Source organism: Ornithorhynchus anatinus, chromosome 1, assembly GCF_004115215.2.
Source record: "Ornithorhynchus anatinus isolate Pmale09 chromosome 1, mOrnAna1.pri.v4, whole genome shotgun sequence".
Taxonomy (NCBI): Eukaryota; Metazoa; Chordata; class Mammalia; order Monotremata; family Ornithorhynchidae; genus Ornithorhynchus; species Ornithorhynchus anatinus.
The window spans coordinates 109,768,437-109,795,034 of NC_041728.1; the positions used below are offsets into that span (position 1 = coordinate 109,768,437).

The window sequence follows — 26,598 nt, forward strand, 5'->3', positions numbered from 1 at the left end:
ATAGTTTAATAAAGTATTAGTATTATGCTTAAAGAAGTGGCAGCACTTTAAGTAGCAGGTGAAGAGGGCAGATTTTTAGTTTAAAAAGAGGCTGATGGAGAGCCTTGGGTGATAAGATGATGGATGACGAGAGCCTTGGATATTTGCTAAGTGATCACTATGAGCCAATCACTGTATATTAAGCACTGGGGTAGATACAGGATAGTCAGTTCTGGCACAGTTCCTGACCTACATGGGGCTCTCAGTCTAAGGGGGAAGGAGAACAGGTATTGAATTCCCATTTTACAGATGAGGAAACAGGCACAGAGAAATTAAGTGACTTGTCCAATATCACACAGCAGGCAAAGGCAAGGCAGGATTAAAAGCCAGGCATCCTGACTCCCAGGCCTATGCTCTTTCTGCCAGGCCATGCTGATTGTTAGTATCAGGAGTTCAGATTCATGGAAAGGGAAATGGAAAGCCAATGGAGGTCTTTGAGAATGGGAGAATTATGTGCAGAGAGACACTTCATGGAGATGATGCGTGTAGGATGATCCGTGCAGCAATATGTTTATTGATCGGAGGGGGGAGATGCTAGTGGCAGGGAGGCAAGTCAGAGGGAATCTAACTGCAATATGATGAGAGCTTGACCCACATATTAGCTATCTGGGTGAAGAGAAAGGGACTGGTTCAGGAGATGTGTTGGAAGAAGAGTCAGGATATAGCAGCAGATTGAATAGTAGAACTGAAAGTCAGGAGTCACAGGTGACACAACGGTGGCAGGTTTCCGGGACAGAGTGTTTTCGATGGAGATGGGAAAGCTAGGAGGAGTAGACAGGAGGAAAATGTTCAGATGTGTTGAGAAATGATAAATATGAGGTGTCAATGGGACACCCAAGAGGGGAAATCTTAGACATCTGCCTGGTCTGAGAAATCCTGCCTAATTTCCCTACACAGTTGCACAGTATCTTCTGGATTCAATTAGTCAGTCAGTCATATTTATTGAGCACCTACTGTGTGCAGAGCATTGTACTAAGCACCCAGGAGAGTACAAAATAACAATATAACAAAAAAATTCCCTGCCCACAATGAACTTACAGTGCAGAGGGGGAGACAGACATTAATAAAAATAAATAAAACTACAGATATGTACATAAATGCTTAGGGCTGGGAGGGGAGATGAATAAAGCGAGCAAGTCAAGTGGTATTTGTTAAATCCTTACTATGTATCAAGCACTGTTCTAAGTGTTGAGGAAGATACAAGCTAATCAGGTCAGACCCAGTCCCTGTCCAACACAGGGCTCCAAGTCTTCCTCTGCATCCACTTTATTATATTTTATATTAATCTCCACACTGGCTTCCCAGTCTCCTGCAGCTCCCCTTCAATCTCTAATAAATGCTGGTGCATGGATCATCTTCTTCAGACATTGCCCAGCCCACATATGTACTCTTCTGAGAATCCTCCGCTGACTCCCTGTGTTTCTTCATATCAAAAATAATTCCTTGCAGTCAGCTTCAAGGCTGTTCACCATCTGGCCCCACATTATCCATCTGCTCTCTTTGCTCACTATTTCTCACTTCTTGACTCTCCTGCCTCTGTCCCCCTATTCCCGCTGTTCCTACGGCTTCCTCCTCCCTCCCTGTCATCAGACCCCAACTTTCCCCACATTCAGATACCCCCTTAAATCCCATCTCCTGCCACAAGATTTCCTCACTTAACTTTCCAGCACATGGGCCATATCATTCTTTCAGCCAACTCTATTAGTTATCAATTCCTTTACCCACCCCCTTAATGGAACTTGTTAAGCATTTACTATGTGCCAAGTACTGTTCTAAGCAGTGGGGTAGATATAAATTAATCAGGTGGGACACAGTCCCTGTACCACATGGGGTTCACACTCTAAATCGCCCTTTTACAGATGTAACTGAAGCATGGAGAAGTAAAGTGATTTGCCCAAGGTCACACAGCAAACATGTGGCAGAGTCAGAATTAGAACCCGGGTCCTTTTGACATCCATGCCCATGCTCTGTGATCACCCAATTTATTTATTTTCAACACTCTAGTTGTAAATATTTTTGTGTTTGTCTCCCCCCGTTAGAGTATATGTTTACTGTAGGCAGGGAACAAGTCAAGTCACTTTGCTATTCTGTCATTCCCAGTGCCTAGCACATTGCACTGCACCAAAGGGGTGCTTAGTAAATAATAATGATGGTATCTGTTAAACACTTGCTTTGTGCTAAGCACTGTAGTAAGCACTGGGGCAGATACAACATAATCAGGTTGGACACAGTCCCTGTCCAAAATGGGGCTTCACGGTGGGAGGAAGAACAAGTATTGATTCCCCATTTACCAATGAGACTGAAGTACAGAGTTTTTTGTTGTTGTTGTTGTTTTACAAATGGTATTTGCTAAGTGCTTACTATGTGCCAGGGGCTGTATTAAGCACTTGGATAGATCCAAGCTAATCAGGTTCACACAGTCCATGTTCCATATGGGGCTCACAGCATAAATTCCCATTTTTCAGATGAAATAACTGAGGCACAGAGAAGTAAAATGACTTGCCCAAGTTGACTTAGCAGGAAAGTGTTATGGAAAGGATTTGAACCCAAGTCTTCTGACTCCTAGTCTTGGGATTTTCCCCCAAGACCCACTGCTTCCCTATTAGTTCTGTTATTGAAGGCAGCATTTGTGGAGTTGTTAAAATGAGAGGGACTGGAGAAGTAGATTTGGGAGAGTCATCTAGGAACCATGTGAAGACATGAGCTCTCTTCGAGGCCTCTGCTCTATCCGTCTTCAATGCCTTTCTAAAGTCACATCTCCTCCAGGAGGCCGGCCCTGATTATTTTCTAATCTCCTCACATTATATTCCTTCCTCCTGCCACCTAAGCACTTGGATAATCACTCCACTTTCCCTTCGATTTATATGTAACTTTATACTTCATTACTTCTTCTTCTCTGTATTTTATATTAGTGTTTCTTCTCCACTATATGGTAGGTTCCTTGAGGGCAGGGATCATCTCTACTAATGTTATCTTACTCTCCCAAGTATTTAGTACAGTGTTCTGAGTTCAGTTGATTGATTTTTCTGCACTTAGTAAGAGTCACTAAAACTCAGTAGATATCAGTTGGTGCTATTGAAAAGATCATTAAAGATTAATGCTATTTAATGCTATTAAAGATCATTGTTTTCAAGTTCAGAACTTTTCTTATTCATATCTACATTTTTTGTTCCCCTGTGCAGGAGGTTGAAAATGTTCACTGTGGTGTTTTAGTTATTACTTAAAAAAAATCTCAAAGATTACTTTGGTTCAATTTTGATATAATGACAGTTTTCATTTTTCTGGAGAGCCTCTTGATAGCATCCTTATGGTAGTTAAGATTCCCATTTTCAAATGAAAGGTAGAAAAGATATTTAACTTGGATATTAACTGCCTGTCAGAGACTGTAGATTTTCAGTGCCTGAGAGTTTGAATCCAGTACACAACCCAAATATACAAATATCCATGCAAGCTGGTGACCCTAGAACCACTTCAAAGAAAGTCTACAGCCCGAACACTGATGCTAGTGTGTTACCTATCTAGAACATATATTCACATAAATGTTAATTTTGAAACAGGGGCTCCAGGTGTCTACGAAACAGAAGGTCTCCCCTTGGGACTTGTTTGAGGGTCATAAAAACCCAGCCCCGCTCTCATGGGCTTGGTTCGGGACCGTCCGCGTTGACAGGAAGGTGATAAAATACGAGGAGCAGCACCACCTTCTTCTGTACCACACCCACCCAAAGCCCAAACCCCAAAGTTACTACCTCGAGCCCCTGCCTCTCCCTCCCGAAGAGGAGGAAGAAGACTCCACCTCTCCCATCTCTCAGGAACCGGAAAGGAAATCGGCCGAGTTGTCCGATCAGGGAAAAACCACTACAGATGAAGAGAAGAAAACAAAAGGCAGGAAGCGAAAGACCAAATCGAATACAAGAGTTGACGTGAGTCGTTAATCCTGAAAATGAACCTTGAGTTGTGCGGACTGGGGGAGGCAGGGTCGTTATATTTTATTTTTCTTTCTCCTCTCTTTTAGTTGCTTGCCCTGAATTAAAATGGGAATTTTGTTGCCTTCTTTTCTTTTTGACTCTGGCAGCTTGTAATTCCAGGGCAGCATTATCCTGTTCTCACTGTATATATTCCTTCTAATATGGCCTGAAAGTAGTTGCTGTTTTTCAGGTGGCTGTGGCAGAGAGCAGATTCCACCAAGTAGGATGGAGTCCTTAATCCTTGAAGATCTCCCCAGAATTTTCTATCTTTTCCAAACTCCTTTTCTATTTCTCACTGTTGGCCCTCCCTGGTAGTGGATAGGGCATGGGCTTGGGAATCAGAAGGTCATAGATTCTAATTCCGACCCTGCCCCTGGTCTGCTATGTGGCCTTGGGCAACTCATTTAAATTCTCTGGGTCTCAGTTACCTCATCTATAAAATGGAGATTAAGATTGTGAGCCCTAAGTGGGACAAGAACTATTCCAACTTGATTAGGTTGTATCTACCCCAGTGCTTAGAACAGTGCCTGACACATAGTAAGTGCTTAACAAATACGATCATTATTATTATTGTTACCTCTTCTTTGCTTCCCACATATCTCCATTTCTCTCCCATGCTGTGGAAACCTGAATAGAGAATGGTTAATTTATGTGGAATTACTTCATAATTTGGGGCTAAAGATCAAACTCCTAGAGGGCAGGGATTGGGTCTCCTATGATTATTACTGATAATAATAATTATTATGATACTTGTAGCACTTAATCTGTGCCAAGCATTGTTCTAAACACTGAGATAGATATAAGTAAGACTGTGAGGTTAGACACAATCCCTTTCCCACATGGGGCTCACAGTCTTAATACCTATTTTACAGATGAGGCAACTGAGGCCTAGAGAATAATAATAATAACAATAATTATAGTATTTTTGTAGCACTTTCTATGTGCCAAGCCCTCTTCTAAGTGCTGGAGTAGATACAAGCAAATTGGGTTGGACATAGCCCCTGCCCCTTATAGAGTTCACAATCTTAATCCCCATTTTACAGATGAGGTAATTGAGGCCAAGATAACTGAAGTGATTTGCTCAAGCCCAGCAGACAAGTGGCAGAGCTGGGATTAGAACCCATGGCCTTTTGAATCCCAGACCCGTGTGCTATCCACTACACCATGGTGCTTCTCAACTGACGAGAAATGAGGTGATTTGTCCAAGGTCACACAACAGACAAGTGGCGGAGCTGGGATTAGAACCCAGGTCCTTCCGACTCCCAGGCCCATGCTCTATGGTCTTCTCCCAAGTGCTTAGTAGAGTGCTTTGCACAGAGTAAGTGCTCATTGAATGCTATTGATTGACTGATTGGTTAATCTATTTGGGTGGGGATTCATCAAAATCTTTATGAAACTAGCTTTGCCACCTTAAAGCTTCACCAGAGGTGCCCTCTCCCCTTCAAATCCAAGGTCCCTCTCACCCTCAGATCACCCACCACCCTCCCCTTCTCCCTTCAGAGGTTTCGTAATTCTGATTCCTCTCCTGTGTGCCACCAAATCATGTTCCACTTCCTCCTACCCACTTACTTCTTCCTATAGTGGGTTCACGTGCAGGGGAGTTTTGCAGCCTGAACATTAAATTCAATAGTATTTATTTATTTATTTATTTATTTATTTATTTATTTATTGAGCGCTTACTATGTGCAGAGCACTGTACTAAGCGCTTGGAATGAACAAGTCGGCAACAGATGGAGACAGTCCCTGCCGTTTGACGGGCTTACAGTCTAATCGGGGAGACGGACAGACAAGAACAATGACAATAAATAGAGTCAAGGGGAAGAACATCTCGTAAAAACAATGGCAACTAAATAGAATCAAGGCGATGTACATGTCATTAACAAAATAAATAGGGTAATGAAAATATATACTTTTGAGCAGACGAGTACAGTGCTGAGGGGATGGGAAGGGAGAGGGGGAGGAGCAGAGGGAGATGGGGGGAAAAGAGGGTTAAGCTGCAGAGAAGTGAAGGGGGGTGGTAGAGGGAGTAGAGGGAGAAGGGGAGCTCAGTCTGGGAAGGCCTCTTGGAGGAGGTGAGTTTTAAGTAGGGTTTTGAAGAGGGGAAGAGAATCAGTTTGGCGGAAGTGAGGAGGGAGGGCGTTCCAGGACCGCGGGAGGACGTGGCCCAGGGGTCGACGGCGGGATAGGCGAGACCGAGGGACGGTGAGGAGGTGGGCGGCAGAGGAGCGGAGCGTGCGGGGTGGGCGGTAGAAAGAGAGAAGGGAGGAGAGGTAGGAAGGGTCAAGGTGAGGTAGAGCCTTGAAGCCTAGAGTGAGGAGTTTTTGTTTGGAGCGGATGTTGATAGGCAACCACTGGAGGTGTTTAAGAAGGAGAGTGACATGCCCAGATCGTTTCTGCAGGAAGATGAGCTGGGCAGCGGAGTAAAGAATAGACTGGAGCGGGGCGAGAGAGGAGGAAGGGAGATCAGAGAGAAGGCTGTCACAGTAGTCTAGCCGGGATATAACGAGAGCCCAAGGCAGTAAGGTAGCCGTTTGGGTGGAGGGGAAAGGGCGGATCTTGGCGATCTTGTAAAGGTGAAACCGGCAGGTCTTGGTAACGGATAGGATGTGTTTGGTGAACGAGAGAGACGAGTCAATGATGACACCGAGATTGCGGGCCTGAGAGACGGGAAGGATGGTCGTGCCATCCACGGTGATAGGGAAGTCTGGGAGAGGACCGGGCTTGGGAGGGAAGATGAGGAACATTGGGGATGCACCCTTCCCTTTGTGAATTTGCATTTTCATGATTTTTCCTCATGCTGAATAATTGAAGTTTAATTTCCAAATGTAGGCAATATTACAACTTAAAATAATTTTGGGACCCAATCCCTTATTGAAACACCCGGTTTTGGTTTTCCAATATCCCACAGTTTACTGTTTTCCCAGGAAGCCATTCTTATTCACATGAAGCACTGAAATCTAGTTCGGTTGGATTCATTTTCACCATCTCACCTGTTGAGTTTAGCCCAGAATCTCTTTGGTCTTTGCAGGAAAACAAACTTCCCCCTCTTTCACAACCCCGCTGAACCATAATTGAAATAGTCCCTGGACCGTATATGCTAACATCTGTGTCTGGACAATAAGAGTAGGGTGCTAATTTGGATTTCTTCAGGGGAAAAGGGCTCCTTCGGACATTAGACTCCTCACTCCTCACTCTTGGCTTAAAGGCTGTCCATCACCTTGCCCTCTCCTATCTCACCTCCCTTCTCTCTTTCTACTGCTCACCCCGCACGCTCTGCTCCTCTGCCGCTCACCTCCTCACTGTCCCCCATTCACTCCTATCCCACCGTCGACCTCTGGCCCACGTCCTACCGCTGTCCTGGAATGCCCTCCCTCCTCATCTCCGCCAAACTAACTCTCTTCCCCTCTTCAAAGCCCTACTGAGAGCTCACCTCTTCTAAGAGGTCTTCCCAGACTGAGCTACCCCTTTTCCCTTTGCTCCCTCTGCTCCCTCTCTGCTCCCCCTCCGCCCTCTGCTCCCTCCCCCTTCCCCCCTTCCCCTCCCCTCAGCTAAGCCCCCTTTCCCTCTGCTCCTCTCCCTCCCCTTCCCCTCCCCTCAGCACTGTGCTCTTTTGTATGTATTTTATTACCCTATTTATTTTGCTAATGAGGTGTACATCCCCTTGATTCTATTTATCGTGATTATGTTGTCTTGTTTTTGTCCATCTGTCTCCCTCTATTAGACTGTGAGCCCGTCATTGGGCAGGGATTGGCTCTATCTGTTGCCAAGTTGTACATTCCAAGTGCTTAGTACAGTGCTCTGCATGTAGTAAGCGCTCAATAAATATTATTGAATGAATTGAATGAATGAATGAATGAATGAATGAATGAATGAATGAATGAATGAGGTTTTTGGTACCAGTGAATATGAGAATAGTTGGAACCAGATATGGAAAACCCATCTCATGGGCCATCTAGCAAGCAGGTCTTGCTAGGGACAATTATTTCACACCCCCAGAGTCCTCTTTATTTTGAGATTGTCCCATGAGGGCTTTGAATTAATGATAATCCAAGGGCACCTTGGGTGTCTTGGTTAGACCAAATCTAGAGGATTGGATGGGTTTAATAAGGATGTTAGAGGTTTTAGGGTGTGACCCCCGCCCTCCTCTCTTCAGGTGTGTCAGAAACAGTAAGAGCCCTGCAACTAATTGCCCTGAAACAGTTCAAGCTCCGGGGAATGCCAAAGAACCAGAACTTTTGCCAGGAAAGCATTTCACTCTCTCTCTCTTTTCCTGGGCATCAGTGCTCTGAACGCATATTGGATTCCGTGAAAATTGGGCCAAGGTAAGAAGAGAAAGTTTTGAGTTACCTGAGCAGAGGACTTTTTTTTTTCATTTATCTCACCTGTAGAGAAGAGGGAAGTAGGCTAACTCCTCTTTCTCTGGCCTCCTGTCTCCGCTTCCACACTCAGAAACAACGTCAGCTCCACCGGGGTACAGCTGAGGCATCTTGGCAGGGAGATGTAAGCCCATAGTAGGCAGGGAATATGTCTGTTTATTGTTGTATTGTACTCTCCCAAGCACTTAGTACAGTGTTCTGCACATGGTAAGTGCTCAATAAATGATTGAATGAATGAGGTGCTGTATTGTTCATTTTTGCAGAATATAGATGGCAATCATTTTCTTTCTTCTTCCTGCATGTTGAAGGAATATCCCCAGAACACCATCTACCGAGTGCCTCCCAATTACTCCCCCATCTCTGCACAAATGATGCACCCCCCTCAGTCTGCCCTGTGGGGCTATAACATCATGGGCCAGCCCCAGCAGCCGGGCTTCTTCCTCCAGAACCAGCAGCTCACCCCAGGTAAGTGCAGGCTCGGCAGGGCCATCCAACTGTCCAGTGGGTGGTGTGTAGGGTGAAAGATGCCTCTCTCCCTTAAAAAGTGGCCTTCTCTTAACTTAGAGAAGCAATGTGGCAGAGGGGATAGAACACGGGCCTGAGAGTCAAAAGATCATGGTTTCTAATCCTAGCTCCTCCATTTGTCTTTCTGTGTGATCTTAGACATGTCACTTAACTTCTCTGGGCCTCAGTTACCTCATCTGTAAAATGGGGATTGAGACTGTGAGCTCCAAGTGGGACAGGGACTGTGCACAACCCAATTTGCTTGTATCCACCCCAGTGCTTAGTACACTGCCTGGCACATAAGTACTTAACAAATACCATCATTATTATGATTATTATTAATATGAACTTTTAAACTTTTTTCCAAGGCATCCCATTTCCTCCTCTTCGTTATTGACCTGAAATGCCCAGGGAAATTTAGAAATATACTAGTGAATCTTTTCATTACTGTAATACTTATTACATTTGTTAAGTGCTTAACATGTCCCAAACAGTGTACTAGTTATTTTGTATCAGCTAGATAGGAACTGGTCCCTGTCCCACATGGGGCTCACTGTCCAAGTAGGAGGGAGACTGGGTATTGTAGCCCATTTCACAGATGAAGAGACTGAGACTCAGAGAAGTTAAGTGTCTTGCCCAAGATCACACAGCAGACGAGGGGCAGAGCCAGAATAAGAACCATGTCTTCTGACTACCAGGCTCAAGGTCTTTCTTCAGGGCATGTAGCTTCTCTAAGGAATTGGGCAGTTGGTTAGCTGTAAAGGCTTAGTGACATTCCATTATTCTTTCACTGAACAGTTTGGTTTTGTAAATTTAGTTGAAAAAGTTCTGAGATCGCTTTTGATATTAAATGTGGGAAGTGGCTTATTCTTTGACACAACGTTCTTCAGGTATCTACCTGAAAGTTCATAAATAAAATAATGTGAAATTGAGGATATTTATAAAGTGATTTTTCACTTATAGACAAAATAATGTGTGCTACTGTAGATACCACATTTCAGGTCTCTTTCTTTAATTTTGATTTAATATATCATAATTCTTACTTGAAAAATTGGGTTTATTAATTCTAACCCAATGATAAATAGCAACAAAATCTACTGGGCACTCAGTGCTCATGTTCAGACTACTGTAGTTTTTATATTTCTTTGGAAATCAGTGTCGTTCGTTCTTGGATTTTAAAGTGACCACTGGAACTTTAGTGAAAGGGTTTTTTTCATTGCTGACATAAATTTCATTATATGTAAATTGTTTTCCTGGTTTGGACAAAATAAATTTATTGTGTTTCCAAATGTGGAAAAATTTTCTGAGCACAGCATTTCCCAAATGAATATGTCAAGTTAATTTTCTTTCTAAATGAGAAGGTAGATACTTTTTTCCATTATATTTAGAGCCTTACTTCCCCCAACCTTTCCCCATCTTGATGTAATCAGGCTCCAGAATATAAAAGATGAAAACTGTGAGACTCTCTCAGTTCAAGGTGTTATTTTGGGGAATTTTTCTTCCTGATATCAAACTTTCAGTTTAAGTTTTGAATTTCTGAGAAGGGTGAATAGGTGCACAAAGAATGGAACCAAAACTGTGCAATATCAAGCCTTCTTTCCCACCAATCACTGTTGGCCTTGTACAACATATTTAGGGGGAAATTTTCTGAACCTCCTGAACTAGCTATCTTCCCCCTCCTTAACACCTCTCAGAGGAAGAATTGTCTGGGTTGTCAGTTGCTCACTTGAAGATATCATCTAGAGCATAATGAATGACAAAGGAGGAATTGGATAAGAGAGCTGGAAAAGTTCATGAAAATTGATTGGAGCTGATTGCAGTATCCATCCAAGGAGACTGAAATGTGTCACACCGAAAGAACGTGGGGAAAAAGCACCACGTTGGAGTTCCTATATTATTCGGCCACTGGGGGACCCTGAGAAGCACAGTGTGAAAGTGAAATGAACCAAAAACCAGCCCCTCCATTGAATGGTTCCTTCATTGCTTTAGTACCACATTTTAATATGTTTTCCAACCATTTCATTGGTTTTGAGATTGTTCTAATATAGTAGTACTAATAATAATAATAGTGGTAGTATGAATTAAACACTACTATATGCAAAGCCCTGTTCTAAATTCTGGAAAAGGTGTATACAGTTGAGATAGAGACACAGTCCCTGTCCCTCAAGGTGTTCACATCTATAAACTCGGGCATGAACCCTTTAAGCATTTTGATATCCACACCATATGTATATATCCTTTTACTTTTCCATTTCCCTACCCGTAATTCATTTTACTATCTGTCTCTCCACTCTAGAATGTTAGCTCTTCGTGGGCACGTATCATGCCTACCAGCTTTATTGTATTTTCCCAAGCTCTTAATACAGTGTTCTGCACACAGTAAGCACTCTGTAAATAACACTGGTTGATTGGATGAAGGGGCGATAGTGAGGATTGGCACCAGACACATAAGGAAAAAATACATAAAAACAAAGATGATACTAAATACATCAGGAGCAGCAGGGTTCCGGGCTCCTCACAATTCAGACCTGCAGTCTCAGAAGTCACAGCCACAGATGCAGCACTGTCCTCCCCAATCTTCTAAAAGTTGGAAAGGCCTCATTCTGCTGCCATCGTTTGAGTCCTTCTCAGGCTGGAGAGGGGGCTGATGCGAATCCCTCCCAGTGGCCTGGGAGTGGAGCAGCTTCTATCCCGCATAGTGGGTCCTGGAGGCTGGGTGTTGGGCTAACAGTGGAGCACTCATGCTGCTAACATCAACCATCAAATATTTCAGTGTCAGAAAGTGCCGGTGGTCAGCTACCATAATGGCAGCAGGACCGACTTACCGAAAGGTACTAAGTTTAAACAGATTCCACTCCCACAAAATTAGGTCCAGATCACTTCTGACAAGAGAAAAGAATTTAAGTTAATCTAGCAAAGCCCCAGAAGACAGCATGACTCTTGGCAGGATTTGTGGGCCGGCTGCATTGTGTGCATTTGAGAAATAGGTCTATTCATAAACATCAAATAGGAAGTGAAATTTGAAGGCATAAAAATGGGACAAGGAAGTTTTTATTTACAAAGCTCAAAGAGAAGCAACTTTTAACATATACATTTTAAAGGAACTTGTTAAGTGCTTTCTATGGCTTCTTCCCCACTGCTTTGAACATGCTCATCTCCCCCCATCCTCAGAAGGACCCCAAGGTTCCTTCCAGTTATTGTCCCATTTCCCTCCTACCATTCCTCTCCAAATTCCTTGAGCGAATTCTCTACTCCTGCTGTCTCAAGTTCCTCTCCAATTCTCTCCTTGACCCCTTCCAATATGTCATTCCACAGAAACTGACCTCTCTAAGGTCACAAATTATCTCCTTCTTGCCAAATTAAATGCCCTCTACTTCATTCTAATCCTCCTCCACCTCTCAGCTGCCTTTGACACTGTCCACCACACCCTTCTTCTGGGAACGTTATACAACCTCAGCTTCACTGACATTGCTGCTGGTTCTCCTCTCATCAGTCTGGCCACTCATTCTTCAGTCTCTTTCACTGGCTCTTCCTCTGCCTCCCACCCTCTAACAGAAGATGTCACACGAAGTTCAGTTCTGTGTCCCCTTCTGTTCTCCATCTACAACCACTCCCTTGGAGAACTCATTCACTCCCCTGGCTTCAACTACCACCTCTGTGCCGACGATTACCAAATCCACAACTCCAGACCTGAACTCTCTCCCTCTCGGCAGTCTCACATTTCTTCCTGCCTTCGAGACATCTCTACTTGGATGTCCTGCTGTCACCTCAAGCTTAACATGTCCAAAATAGAACTCCTTACTTTACCACCTAAACCCTGTCCTCCCACTGACTTTCCCATCACTGTAGACAGCTCCACCATCCTTCCTGTCCTTTAAACTCATAGCCTTGGTGTTAGTCTTGACTCCTCTCTCTCTCATTCAACCCACATAGTCAATCTATCAGTAAATCCTGTTGGTTTCATCTTCAGAACATCACTAAAATCTACTCTTTCTTCTCCATCCAAACTACCATATTGATTCAAACACTTATTCTATCTCATCTTGATTACTCTATTACTGTATCAGCCTCCTTGATGACCACCCTGCCTCCTCTCTCTCTCCCTACTCCAGCCCATACTTCACTCTGAGGCCTGAATCTCTTTTCTATAAAAATCTTTAGTCCATATTTCCCCACTCCTCAAGAACCTCCAGGGGTTGCCCATCTACCTCTGCATCAAACAGAAACTCCTCACCATTGCGTTAAAGCAATCACCCTGCCACCTTCTAACTCACCTTGCTACTCTCCTACTGCATCCCAACCTACACACTTCACTCCTTTAATGCCAGCCTACTCATTCATTCAATAGTATTTATTGAGCACTTACTATGTGCAGAGCAGTGTACTAAGCGCTTGGAATGTACAAATTGGTAACAGATAGAGACAGTCCCTGCCCTTTGACGGGCTTACAGTCTAATCGACTCAGTGTACCTTGATCTCATCTATCTTCTCACCAAACTTTCACCCACATCCTGCCTCAGGCCTGGAACGCCCTCCCTCTCAATATCCGATAGACAATCATCTCCCCACCTTCAAAGGCTTATTGAAGGCACATCTCCTTCCACAGGGCTTTCCTGACTAAACCCTCATTTTCTCATTTCACTCCCTTCTGCATCACCCTGACTTTCTCCATCTATTAACCCACCCCACCTATGTACATATCTGTAATTTTTTTTATATTAATGTCTGTCTCAATCATAGTTATTGAGTTTTTCCTATGTGTAGAACACTGTACTAAGCACTTAGGAGAGCAGTGTGGTGCAGTGGAAAGAGCCCGGGCTTGGGAGTCAGAGGTCATGGGTTCGAATCCCAGCTCTGCCACTTGGCAGCTGTGTGATTGTGGGCAAGTCACTTTACTTCTCTGTGCCTCAGTTCCCTCATCTTAAAATGGGGATTAAGACTGTGAGCCGCACATGGGACAACCTGATTATCCTGTATCTACCCCAGTGCTTAGAACAGTGCTCGGCACATAGTAAGCGCTTAATAAATACCAACATTATTATTATTATTATTACAATATAACAGACAAATTCTCTGCCCACAATGAGCTTACAGTCTAGAGGGGAGACGGACATTAATATAAACATATAAATTACAGGTATGTTACACCCCTTCTAGAATGTAAGCTCATTGTGGGCAGGGAATGTGTCTGTTATATTTTGTTGTAATGATAATATTGGTATTTGTTAAGCGCTTACTATGTGCACAGCACTGTTCTAAGCGCTGGGGTAGATACAGGGTAATCAGGTTGTCCCACGTGAGGCTCATAGTTAATCCCCATTTTACAGATGAGGTAACTGAGGCACCGAGAAGTTAAGTGACTTGCCCAAAGTCACACAGCTGACAGGTGGTGGAGTAGGGATTAGAATGTGGTTTGTACAGTGCTCTGCACACAGTAAGCTCTCAATAAATATGATTGATATCAAGCTAATTAAGTTTGATACAGTCCTTGTCCCACACAAAACTCACAGTCATAAACCTCTTTTTACAGGTGAGGTAACAGACCCAAATAGGTTAAGTATCTTGGCCAAGGTCACAGAGCAGGCAAGTGTAGAAGCCAGGATTAGAACCAGGTGCTCTGAATCATAAGCCTGTGCTCTTTATACTAGGCAACACTGCTTCTACTTCTCACAGGTCTTGCAGAACTCATCCACTGAGTTGTGGCAGCTTGAACCCATCAAATATTTGAAGTTTTATGATCAATGGTAGGTGGCTCAGATAAAAGAAAATGCATTTGGAGAAGACTTCCTTATCCAATTTCTGATTTCTTAAATAAAAAGCAATCCGTGGCTTTGGTGAAAATCGTTTCATCTACCAAAAAAAAATATTTTTGAAAATCTCAAACACCTTCCCAGCTTTTCCAACAAGCACATTTTTCACCTAAGCTATTTGATATGGCTAAAGCTCTCCAGCCCCACGAGGTTCAAATTTGTCTCCGGCAACTCGGCCGATAAGCTCCATGGAGATTCTGAACTTTAGGAAACAGAAGCTTGCGTTCCTAGTAGTTTGGACTGTGGCTTGACACAGTTATATGGGCTTCAGACTTTTAAAATCTTTTTATTTCTGTGATTTTCATTTTTCCCTTCAGGTGGCTCCAGACTGGATCCTTCTGGATCATTTGTGCCCACAAACACAAAGCAAGCCCTCTCGAACATGCTGCAGAGGCGATCTGGCACCATGATGCAGCCACCCACCCTGCATGCCCTCACGTCCCAGCAGCAGTTGCTGCAGATGAAACTTCTGCAGCAGCAGCAGCAGCAACAACAGCAGCAGCGACTTCTCAGGCAGCAAGCCCAGACAAGACCTTTTCAGCAGGTCAGTCCCAACCCAAAACATAGAATCTTCTAAAGCTCCGTTTCTCTCCTAGCCAGGGATGTGTTCATGCTTGTGTCAAATACGTCCTTTCTTTTAGTTTATCTATGGGTGTATATATGAACTGCCTTACCATCTACTCTTCGATAAGTATCTGTTAATGTCTGTAAGGATTCCAGAACCTAAATGTACATCTGACAAAACACACCACATAGCCCATATGAAGTAGGGAGCTTTTAGGGTGAAAATAACAACTTTCAGTTGGGAGTGTCCCAAGTGGATATTCATATGGGTGTGCGTGAATGAAAATCGTACTTCCTTTTGGCAAAACAGGGATGCTATGACTCCCTGAGGCTATAATCCCTAAACTGCAAATCAATTAGAGTTCGTAAATTTAAAATCACAACTCCTCCAAGAGGCTTGCCCTCTAAACCCTCATTTCCCCTTCTCCCTCTTCCTTCTGTTTCAGCCTTGTTCTTGGATTTGTATCCTTGAAACCCTTGATATTCACCCAGCCCTCACCCCAGATCACTTATGTGCATATTCATAATTCATCTTAATGTCTGTTTCCCCCTCTAGACTGTAAGTTCCTTATGGGCAAGGGACATGTGTAGAGACTCGGTTATATTGCAGTCTCCCAAGGGCTTAGTACAATGTCTGCACATAGTAAGCCCTCATTGAATTTGATTGATTGATGGTGTAAAGGTAGAACTGACAGGATTTGGTGATGGATTGTTGTGGATTGAATGAGGGAGATGAGTTGAGCATAACAGCAAGGTTATGGGCTTATGAGAAGGGAGGATGGTGGTCCTGTCCACAGTGATAGGAAAGTCAGAGGGAGGACTGGGTTTGGGTGGGAAGATGAGGAGTTCTGTTTTAGGCTTGTTAAATTGGAGGTGTCAGCGGGATATCCAAGTAGAGAAGTCCTGAAGCCTGGAGTAAATATGAAACAGCAGAGAGGGAGAGAAATCAGGACTGAAGACCTAGACTTGGAAATCTTCCACATAGAGAAGGTAGTTGAAGCCATGGTAGTGAATGAGTTCTCCAAGGGAATGGGTATAGATGGAGAATAGAAGAGAACCCCAAACTGAGTCTTTAGGGACCCCTGCTTTCAGAGGGTGAGAAACAGAGGAGTCTGTGAAAGAAAGTGTGATGGAGTGGCCAGAGAGATAGGAGGAGAACCAGGGGAGGACAGTGTCATTGACTCTAAAATAAGATTAGCTAATGTTTTCAGAAGGGAGTGATCCACAGCATCCAAGGCTGCTGAGCAGTCAAGGAGGATTAGGATGGAATAAGGTTGAGGAGGATCAGGATGGAGTAGGGACCACTGGATTTGGCAAGAAGGTGATTATTGGTGACCTTTGAGAGGACAGTTACCGTGTAACGAAGGGGCAGAAGCAAGATTGGGCAGAAGCTCCTTGTAGGCAGGGAACCTGACTTTGGACTCTATGTACTGTAGTTTCCCAAGATTTTAGAACTGTGCTCTTCAAACCATAAGTGCTCAATAAATACCATTCATTCACTAATTGAAAAAAACAACCCATTGAGATTGGCCTTTGATGGATTCAAAGTGTTCAAATAGTGTACTTTTTAAATCATTTTCAATGCATCCAAATAATGAAAGATATCACATATCACTTGAAAGATATCACTTATGCCCAATAAATATGAGCGATATTTGAAATTGTATAGTGAGAAGAATAAGTAAGAATAAATGAGAATAAGAGTAAGTTAAATTGATGTATGGAAACCTCCACAAAATAATGCCTCAGCCCAGGGATTTGACTCATGTGATTTTGAGACTCTTTGACAATTATTTGAATTTAAAGGGATTAATGGACAAATAAAACTAAAGGGGCAATTTTTTCTTTGCCTAAATAGAATTATGATTCATTGAGGATTTTATTTTGTGTCTTGAAGCTTTGTCTAATTTTAGGATTTGGGTAAGACAAAACTTTTAAATATGTTTCACCAGTAAGATTTAGAAGAATCAAGGACAAGGTGTTCAGTTATGTTTCAAACAGCACAGCTGAGTGCTCTTGGCATGTCTATCCAAAACAATTGCTTTCTAAATGAGCTGATAATTGGATTACAGTGGATCAGGAAGACATTGAAGGACAGGAATTGAAGGCAGTGGGTGCCTAAAAGACTTTTGAGGTGCTTGGACAGGAAAATGAATGATATTATGACTGTGTGAAATCTTAAGCGTGTCACAGTTCATTATTTTTTTCCCCTTTTAAAAAAAGCTGGCATTTAAAGACATTCCGTTGAAATTTTTTGTATATCTTGGCCATGTTTCTTGTATATTTTATACCTGAATTGGGGAGGAGAATACTGTGAAGATATTTAAAACAAAGATTACCTTTTAGGAGATTAATATTTAGCAATTAATCAATGGCATTTATTGAGCGCTAACTTTGTGCAGAGCACTTTTCGGATCACTAAGGAGAGTACAGTAATCTGTAAACTCGTTGTGGGCAGGGAGTGTATCTGTTATATTGTTTTATTGTACTCTCCCAAGCATTCAGTACAGTGCCCTGTACACGGTAACCCCTCAATAAAAATGATTGATTTATTCCTAGTACCCCTCCTGGTGATGCTGAAGTAAAACATGGTATCATGTAATTGCGCTTGAAAGTACCTACATTCTTGTGAGGCCAAACATTGAAAGCCATTTTCAGAGGCTGGTGGCATGAATCTCCATACACTCAATTCTCCCATATTCAATCACTCGTATTTATTGAACACTTACTATGTGCAGAGTACTGTACTAAGTGCTTTGGAGAGTACAATACAACTGGTAGGCACATTCCTTGCCTCATAAGGGTTACATTCTTGATGAAAGCTCACATTAAAGTGCATAGACCTTGACTGACCAACTGTCAATCAACTGTTTCTTCTGCTACAACATCATGGTCTATACAAATAGGTGTGCATCATATAGCTGATGAAAACATGTGTTTTGAGAAAATTGAATGTATATGTAAATTAAGAAAAGCAAATATATACCTTTCTGCTGCTTCAAGCCAACCTGCTCACCACGCCTCTTTCTCTCTCACCTCTGACTTCTTGCCTGTACCTTCCCTTTTCCCTTCCTGGCTTGAACAACACTTTTTCCCCGGATTCAAGGCCCTTCTGAAATCACAACTCTTCCAAGAAGAAGCTTTCCCTCATTGATCTCTCCTCTCCCCACCTATTTCCTCCCACTATTGCCAGTGCAACATTTCCACTTGACCTAAGCACTTGGTTACTCACTGACCCTCAGCAACACTTAAGTGAACTCCAACTGCTTCCCAAGTTAACTCCAACTGCTTTACTCCAATCTGTAATTTCTTTTTGTGCGTCCTTCCCCAGTCCATCTAAATTGTTAGCTCCTTGAGGGCAGGAATGATGCGTATTACCCTTATTGTATTCTCCCAGAGGCTTAGTACAGTGCCTGCATACAATAAGAACTCAATGACCACTGTTGATTGTTTTAACTGAAACAGCATGGTGTAGTGAATGGAGCCAGGGCCTGGGATTCAAAAGGTCATGGTTTTATAATCCTGGCCCCGCCACCCCTCTGCTGTGTTATTTTGGGCAAGTCACTTTACTTCTTCATGCCTCAGTTACTTCATCTGTCAAATGGGGTTTGAAACTATGAGCCCCACGTGGGACAGGGACTGTGTCCAACCCGATTTCCCTGTAGCTACCCCAGTGCTTAGTACAGTGCCTGGCACATAGTAAGTGTTTAACAAATACCATAATAATAATAACTATTATTATTATTATTAGACTGTGAGCCCATTGTTGGGTAGGGATCATCTCTATCTGTTGCCAGATTGTACTTTCCAAGCACTTAGTACAGTGCTCTGCACCCAGTAAGCACTCAATAAATACAATTGAATGAATGAATGATTATTTGACTAATAATAATAATAATATTGGTATTTGGTAAGCACTTACTATGTGCAGAGCACTGTTCTAAGCCCTGGGGTAGATACAGGGTAATCAGGTTGTCCCACATGAGGCTCACAGTCTTAATCTCCATTTTACAGTTGAGGTCACTGAGGCACAGAGAAGTGAAGTGACTTGCCCAAAGTCACACAGCTAACAAGTGGCAGAGCTGGGATTCAAACCCATGACCTCTGACTCCTAAGCCCAGGCTCTTTCCACTGAGCCACGCTGCCCCCTGATTAATCAGGTAGTGGGCTTCCAAGTTTCCAGTGAGATCCATTCCCTTCACGTGAACCCAAACAAGCTCACATGTGCTTCATACAGTGTTCTAAATATAGTAAGCACTCAGTAAATATCATTGGCTGATGCTTGTGATTATAAATTACTGACATTTTACCCATGAGGGCATCTTGGGAACTGCAGAAATGTCAGACAAAATTCCTTCAACCCCTCCGAAATCACAGGTACTCTCTCTTTCCTTCCACCCCCAGGACAAATGTACAAACTTGAGATTTCATTGCCATAAAACAATTCTTGCCTCCTTTAAACCCCAGGATTTCTGCTGAAAGTCAAGTCCAGATCATTTAAAACCCTAGTCTTTCAGCCATCCTTAACCGGGGCTAGGAACCTAGCATTGTAAGAAAAGATATGAGGTCATTTATCAATAGCGACAATTGCTACTGATAAATGATCTGAAATATGTTACCTTACCTTGCATCTGAAGCCCGCTTGAAAAAGGCAATCCAGCCGGCAGCTGCAAGGCATTCTGGGCATTCGTGAATAATTAGACTGTCATATGTACTATTTTCTTACCACTGGTTTATTAGTCAATGGGGAGTTGATGAACTGCAATTCTAACAAAGTAAACATTCCCTGGTTTATTTAGAAATGGCCCATCGCCATTTTCCATGGAGGAACCAAGAAAAGTCTGCAGTGTTGGGAGTTGATCCCTGGAATATAATGCAAGACACCTGGCATTAAAACCCCAAAGGCAATTCATGACTTAGTGAACTCAGTTAATGAATGAAGCCAACCGTATGCTTGTATGTTATGCGGTAGAGCTCTTTGTGGGCAGGGAATGTGTCTGTTGGTTGTTGTATTGTATTGTCCCAGACACTTAGTACAGTGCTTTGCACACAGTAAGTGTCAATAAATATGATTGAATGAATGAATGAGTTTTTGAGTTCTTAGGAATAAAGGTGCTAAACAAATGGCCAGTTGTGTATCTGCTGCTTTAAACTAATATCTGTGCTGCCAAATCTAAGGTTCGTGGAGAAATTTGCTCAGGTAAAATTTATGGTTGATGTGCTCACTGAAATCAGTCAGTTTACTAAAAGTTTCAGAGGGAAAAATACTTGGAAATCTTGCCCAAGCTTAGAGTTAATCCTTTCAAATTTTTTGCATTGCTTAAAATATATTCTTTTCAGTCAGTCAATAGTATTTATTTAGCACTTTCGGTGTTAAGCAATTGGGAGAATGAAATAGAACTAATAGACATTATCTTTACCCTCAAAGAGCTTACAGTTCAACAGATACTACATTAATTTAGAGATAGGATGAGAAAGAAAGTTGGAGAATATATGAGTTAGTACTTAAATAATGTTATGGAAGACATACACATAAATACTGTGGGAATCTGAGGGTATCTAGCATTAACCTCCTTGCTGGTCTCCCAGCCTCCTACTCGTCCCCCCTCCAATGTCCATATTCATTCAGTTGTATTTATTGAGAGCTTACTGTGTGGGCCAGGGGTCGACGGCAAGACAGGTGGAGAATGAGGTAGAGTGAGAAGGTTAGCGCCAGAGGAGTGGAGTGTGTGGGCTGGGCTGTAGAAGGAGAGAAGGGAGGTGACATAGGAGGGGGCAAGGTGTTGGAGAGCTTTGAAACCAATAGTGAGGTGTTTTTGCTGGAGATTTTTGAGGGGGGGGTGACCTGCTCAGAACGTTTCTGTAGAAAGATAATCCGGGCAGCAAGAGAAGTATAGATTGAAGTGGGGAGAGACAGGACGTTGGGAGGTCAGAAAGGAGGCTGATGGAGTAATCCAGTCGGGATAGGATGAGTAGTTGTAATAACGTGATAGCGGTTTGGATGGAGAGGAAAGGGTGGATCTTGGCAATGTCATGAAGGTGAGACTGGCAGGTTTTGGTGACAGATTGGATGTGTGGGGTGAATGAGAGAACAGAGTCAGGGATGACATCAAGGTTGTGGGCTTGTGAGACGGGAAGAATGGTAGTGCCATCTACAGTGATGGGAAAGTCAGGGAGAGGACAGGGTTTGGGAGGGAAGATAAGGAGCTCTGTCTTGGACATGTTGAGTTTTAGGTGGCTGGCGGACATCCAGGTGGAGGTGTCCTGAAGACAGGTGGAGATGCGATCCTAGAGGGAGGGAGAGAGTACAGGGAAGAAGATATAGACTGGGGTGTCATCCACATAAAGAAAATAGTTGAGGTCCCTATGCTGGAGCACGGATCATCCTGTTTCTTCATAAGGACAGATACCTGCTGCGCTAATGTGTTTGTTCTTTTGCAGGTCTCATCTTTGATCTTGAGCCTGCCTCTTGACATCCAAATCTTTTCCCAGCCTTTCTCAAGGAGTCAGACCCCTCCCTTCCTGCTTTCTACCTGCAATGTTGGTCTTTCTTGGGGACCCATTTCCCAAAGGTCCACTGCTGTGTCACATAGTCTTAGATTGTGTTTCGCTTTTAGACTGTGAGCCATTCAGGGAACAGGGACCTCGTTGAAGTCCCCACCTGTAAACTTTCTCCCATTGCTTAGTATGGTACTTGGCATACAGTAAGTGCTTAGCACTTTACTATTACTATGACTTTAAATCATTTATTCTGCCTTCCCAATTTACCTATGCCCCCCTTACAGTTAATACCGCTGCAGACTCGTTTCCTGTTGTCATCCATTCTTCTCGGGTTCCACCCAACAGAAGCTTGTTGGTGGTGTGCTGCCCTAACCGTAGGTGATGGAGATGCCAGTGAACGGTTCTTAGATGCTTGATGTGACTAAAACTGGAGCTTCTGGACAAAATCTCACAATCGTATTTATTGAGTAATAATAATAATGATGTTTAATAATGTTGGTATTTGTTAAGTGCTTACTATGTGCCAAGCACTATTCTAAGCACTGGGGTTGATACAAGGTAAGGAGGTTGTCCCACGTGGGGCTCACAGTCTTCATCCCCATTTTCCTGATGAAGGAATTGAGGCCCAGAGAAGTTAAGTGACTGGCCCAAGGTCACACAGCTGAAAAGAGGCGGAGCCTGGATTAGAACCCACGACCTCTGTCTCCCAAGCCCGGCCTCTTTCCACTGAGCCACGGTGCTTCTCTAAGTAGTAGTAATGGTAGTTATTGAGTGCTTACTAAGTACTGTGAACTGTAGTAAGTGCTTGGGAAGTACAACAGAATCACGGAACATGTTCCCTGCCCATGCGCCAGACTGAGCCCCCCCTTTCCCTCTGCTTCTCCTCCCCTCTCCCCCCCCGCCCTCTGCTCTTCCTCCTTCCCCATCCCTCAGTACTGTGCTTATTTGTATATATTATTTATTACCCTATTTATTTTGTTAATGAGGTGTATATCTCCATGATTCTGTTTATCTTGATGAATTGTTTTGTTTTGTTCTGTTTTGCCTTGCTGGCTGTCTCCCCCGTTTAGACTTTGATCCCATTATTGGGCAGGGATTGTCTCTATCTGTTGCTGAATTGTACATTCCAAGTGCTTAGTACAGTGCTCTGCACGTAGTAAGCACTCAATAAATACTATTGAATGAATGAATGAATAAATGACTTGGAAGTCTGACAGAAATATTCACAGAATATTGCAATTAGTTGATGGAGCACTACTCCATCAACTTAGTTGATGGAGAAAAGAGAAGAGAAGCCACTTATCGGGCAAAGGGAAGGAAGCCTCCCTATCCACACATTTCATTTTACAGTTTGCCAGACTATGCTGGCCTTTTCTTTTTTTCCTGTTTTCTACCTCTTTCTCCATCTGTTCGTTCTTTCCATTGCTGGGGTCCTCTCTTTGAATGAGTTCCAGCTTCAGCTGGACAGTTTTGCACCCCCAGAGTCTGGTTGCTGAGATTTGCAACAGGGAGAGCAAAGCATTGAGTCAGTAGTGTCCCCCCATACAGATTACATAGGTATATACTTTGGGTATAAAGAGCCAGCCAGTATTTTCTTAGTTAAGGGTTGCAAATTCTACAAAAGTTATAGGCCAGAATAATAACTGTGGTATTTTTAAATCACTTACAGCGTGCCAGGCACTCTCCTAAACACTAGAGCGGATACAAGCAAATCAGATTGAACACAGACCCTGTTCTACATGGGGCTCACAGTCTTAATTGCCACTTTACAGATGAAGTAACTGAGGCACAGAGAAATGAAGTGACTTGCCCAAGGTTACACAGCAGACAAGTGGTGGAGCCAGCATTAGAACCCAGGGCCTTCTGACTCCCAGGCCCATGCTCTTACTACGAGACCACACTGATCCATAATCTGGTTCTTTTGTGGAACATCAATCCAGGGGTTACTTTTCTAGTCTGTGAACCCGTTGTTGCGTAGAGAGTCCCTATCTGTTGCCGAATTGTACTTTCCAAGCACTTAGTACAGTGCTCTGCACACAGTAAGCACTCAATAAATACAATTAAATGAATGAATGAATGTTTTCCGTTAGCCCACAGCTATGCTTCATTTAGTTTCCCTGGGAGGTCAGCCAGCTCACTCTCTGTCTTTTTGGCGAATGCCAGTTTCTATGTCCATTTCCTTGGGCTGGCTCCGTAGAGTTCCCTCCTCAAGGCCCTGGAGTCACTTTCCCACTGAAATAAGTACTGGGGCAGGGTCTGATTGAAAATGTTCAGACCTCATTAGTTTTGGAGCTGAGGTCAAAGGGACTAACAAAGAAGTAGCCATGCATTCTTGTTGCCCCTATTGCTCGGAGATACATTTGCCAGAGGTTAGAGGTGGACATTTCCCAGGATCCTTTGGAATGAGGCCCAATCAGCAAGATAAGCAGTGCTTTTCAAATGAGAAATCTTACCTCAGAGCTATTCCTGCTCCCTCCTGGTTCCTGAGTCATTCTCTAGTAGCAAGGAATAATATTTATTATTAGGAATAAATTTATTGTTTATTATTCCAGTCAAGGAATAATATTCAGCGCTTACTCTGCAATGCACTGTGCTAAGCCTTTGGGGGATTACAATCAATGAATGGTATTTATTGAGCTGTTACTAAGTGCTTGGGAGAGGACAGTACAACAGAGTTAGCAGACGTATTCCCTGATCATAAGAAGCTTAGAGTTTAAAGTACAGTTGAGTTAATGGACATAATACCTTCTCCCAGCTGACTCCATGTAGTAAATTTTGAATAAACATGGTTGTATTCCAGAAGAATAGAGTGTTCATAGAACTATGTGCATTCATGGATGTTTGTGTATGTGTATAATAACCCTCTGTGAATCAAAGCACCATGAATGCTAAGTGATTCTGTTCAGTCTTGAAGACTTTACTAAATAGCACTCAGATGACCATTTGCATTAATGTGCATCGTGACTTTTTTTTCATCATTTGAAAAATTGCACTAGAAAGCCTATAATAGATGAATATTTCTAATAGATTGTGCTATCATGTGGACATGTGATATTTTGACAAAAAAAGCTACTTTACTTCATTAAAATCACATCTCCACGGGGCCTTTCCTGATTAAGCCTTCTTTTTGTCTAGTTCCTCTCCCTTCTGTATCACCTAAGCACTTGAAGTCATGCCCTTTAAACACTTGACATTCTCCCCACCTTTAGCTCTACAGCACTTATGTACATATCCTTAATTAATTTATTCATTTATAGTGATGTCTGTTTCCCCTACTAGGCTGTAAGTTCCTTGTGGGTGGGGAATGTGTCTACCAACTCAGTTGTATTGTACTCCCCAAGCATTTAGTAGAGTGCTCTGCACAGAGTAAGCCCTCACTCAATAAATACCACTGATTGATTATAGTGATTCAAGGCTGTAAAACGCAGTTGTTTACTTAAATGTCCAGGATGGATTAGTATTGATGGCACAAGGCTGAATCCAACCATTGAGATTCTGAATACAGTGAGGTCATTTCAGGCCAGAAAGTATATCTGAGTTTGTGTTTGGGAATCCCAAAATAGACTTTGTAGGGCTCAGAATTATAGCACCCTTGTAAGCCACCTGCAGCTTATTCTTCAATGGGCATGGTACTCTTCCAATTATGCCACTTCAAACATGTTGAATTTTGCTCCAGGTGGCCTCAGAATATATATATATGGTATTTGTCAAGCACTTACTATGTGCCAGGCACTGTACTAAGCACTGGAGTGGGTACAAGCCAACTGAGTTGGATACAATTATATATATATATACATATATATATATATGTGTGTGTGTATATATATATTATTGGTATTTGTTAAGCCTTTACTATATGCCAAGCACGACTGTTCTTAGCACTGGAGGAGATAGGTTGGACACAGTCTCTCACAGTCTAGGTAAAAAATATTTCCTATTGTATTATCTTGATCATTTTGATAGTAGCAACTCCTGTACGCCTTTGATCCCTCTACTTCTCCTTTCCTTCATTCTTTCATTTTCCCAAAGGACCTCACCATATCATTTTCCCCTCATTGCACGCAGTAGTAACCTCTGTACAGAATGAGATCTGGATTCCCCAAAGACACCACATTCAGTTCCTTGAAGAGTTCCAGCAATGGCATTTGCGGTCCATACTCAATATCAAATGACAAGATCACAAGCGGTGGAACTTCTGGAATGTGGTTGGTCACCTAGCATAGAAACTGTGTTCGCCTAAACACAGCTATACTTGGTTGGGTGCATGAAGAGACTGGACAACAGCAGGAGACCTAAACAGCTGCTATGAGGAGAGCTGAAATTGGGAAACTAAAAGCAAAGAGGGCAGAGGAACTATTTTAAAGGAGATGGTGAAAGAAACCCTGAGGCAGACAGACCAGGAAGACAAACTGCTATCAGTAAAGGAGAGGCTACCTTGGAGCAAATGCTTTCTAAGGAATGAGAGATAAGGAAGCACAGAAAAGGGAGTGCCAGGTGTTGCAAACATTAAGCATGACAACACAGCAAAGGGGGAGCCACTTTTTTGTCTGGTCAGGACCCGTGATCCTGCATTGGCCTTTTCAGCAACACAAGTACTCATAATTCAGTCTTCTTTGAATATGTAGGACAGCTATAGATGTAGATCTATATTCATATGTGTCTATCTTTTATCAAATTTTGTTTTTTATGGTATTTGTTAAGCATTTACTATATGCCAGGGACTGTACTAAGCGCTGGGGTAGCAGCATGGCTCAGTGGAAAAAGCACAGGCTTAGGAGTCAGAGGTCATGGGTTCTAATCTCCGCTCCGCCACCTATCAGCTGTGTGACTTTGACAAGT

General features: G+C 42.9%; 1 protein-coding gene across 1 annotated transcript in view; it reads left to right on the forward strand.

The window, feature by feature from the left end:
- The window catches only part of MED12L (mediator complex subunit 12L), a 521,479-nt gene that overhangs the window by 452,306 nt on the left and 42,575 nt on the right, over positions 1 to 26,598 (forward strand). Inside the window, exons 36-38 of the mRNA XM_039912671.1 lie at positions 3,597 to 3,959; positions 8,689 to 8,845; positions 15,012 to 15,238. Coding sequence (XP_039768605.1) covers positions 3,597 to 3,959; positions 8,689 to 8,845; positions 15,012 to 15,238 — 747 coding nt within the window. The remainder of the gene's footprint in view (positions 1 to 3,596; positions 3,960 to 8,688; positions 8,846 to 15,011; positions 15,239 to 26,598) is intronic.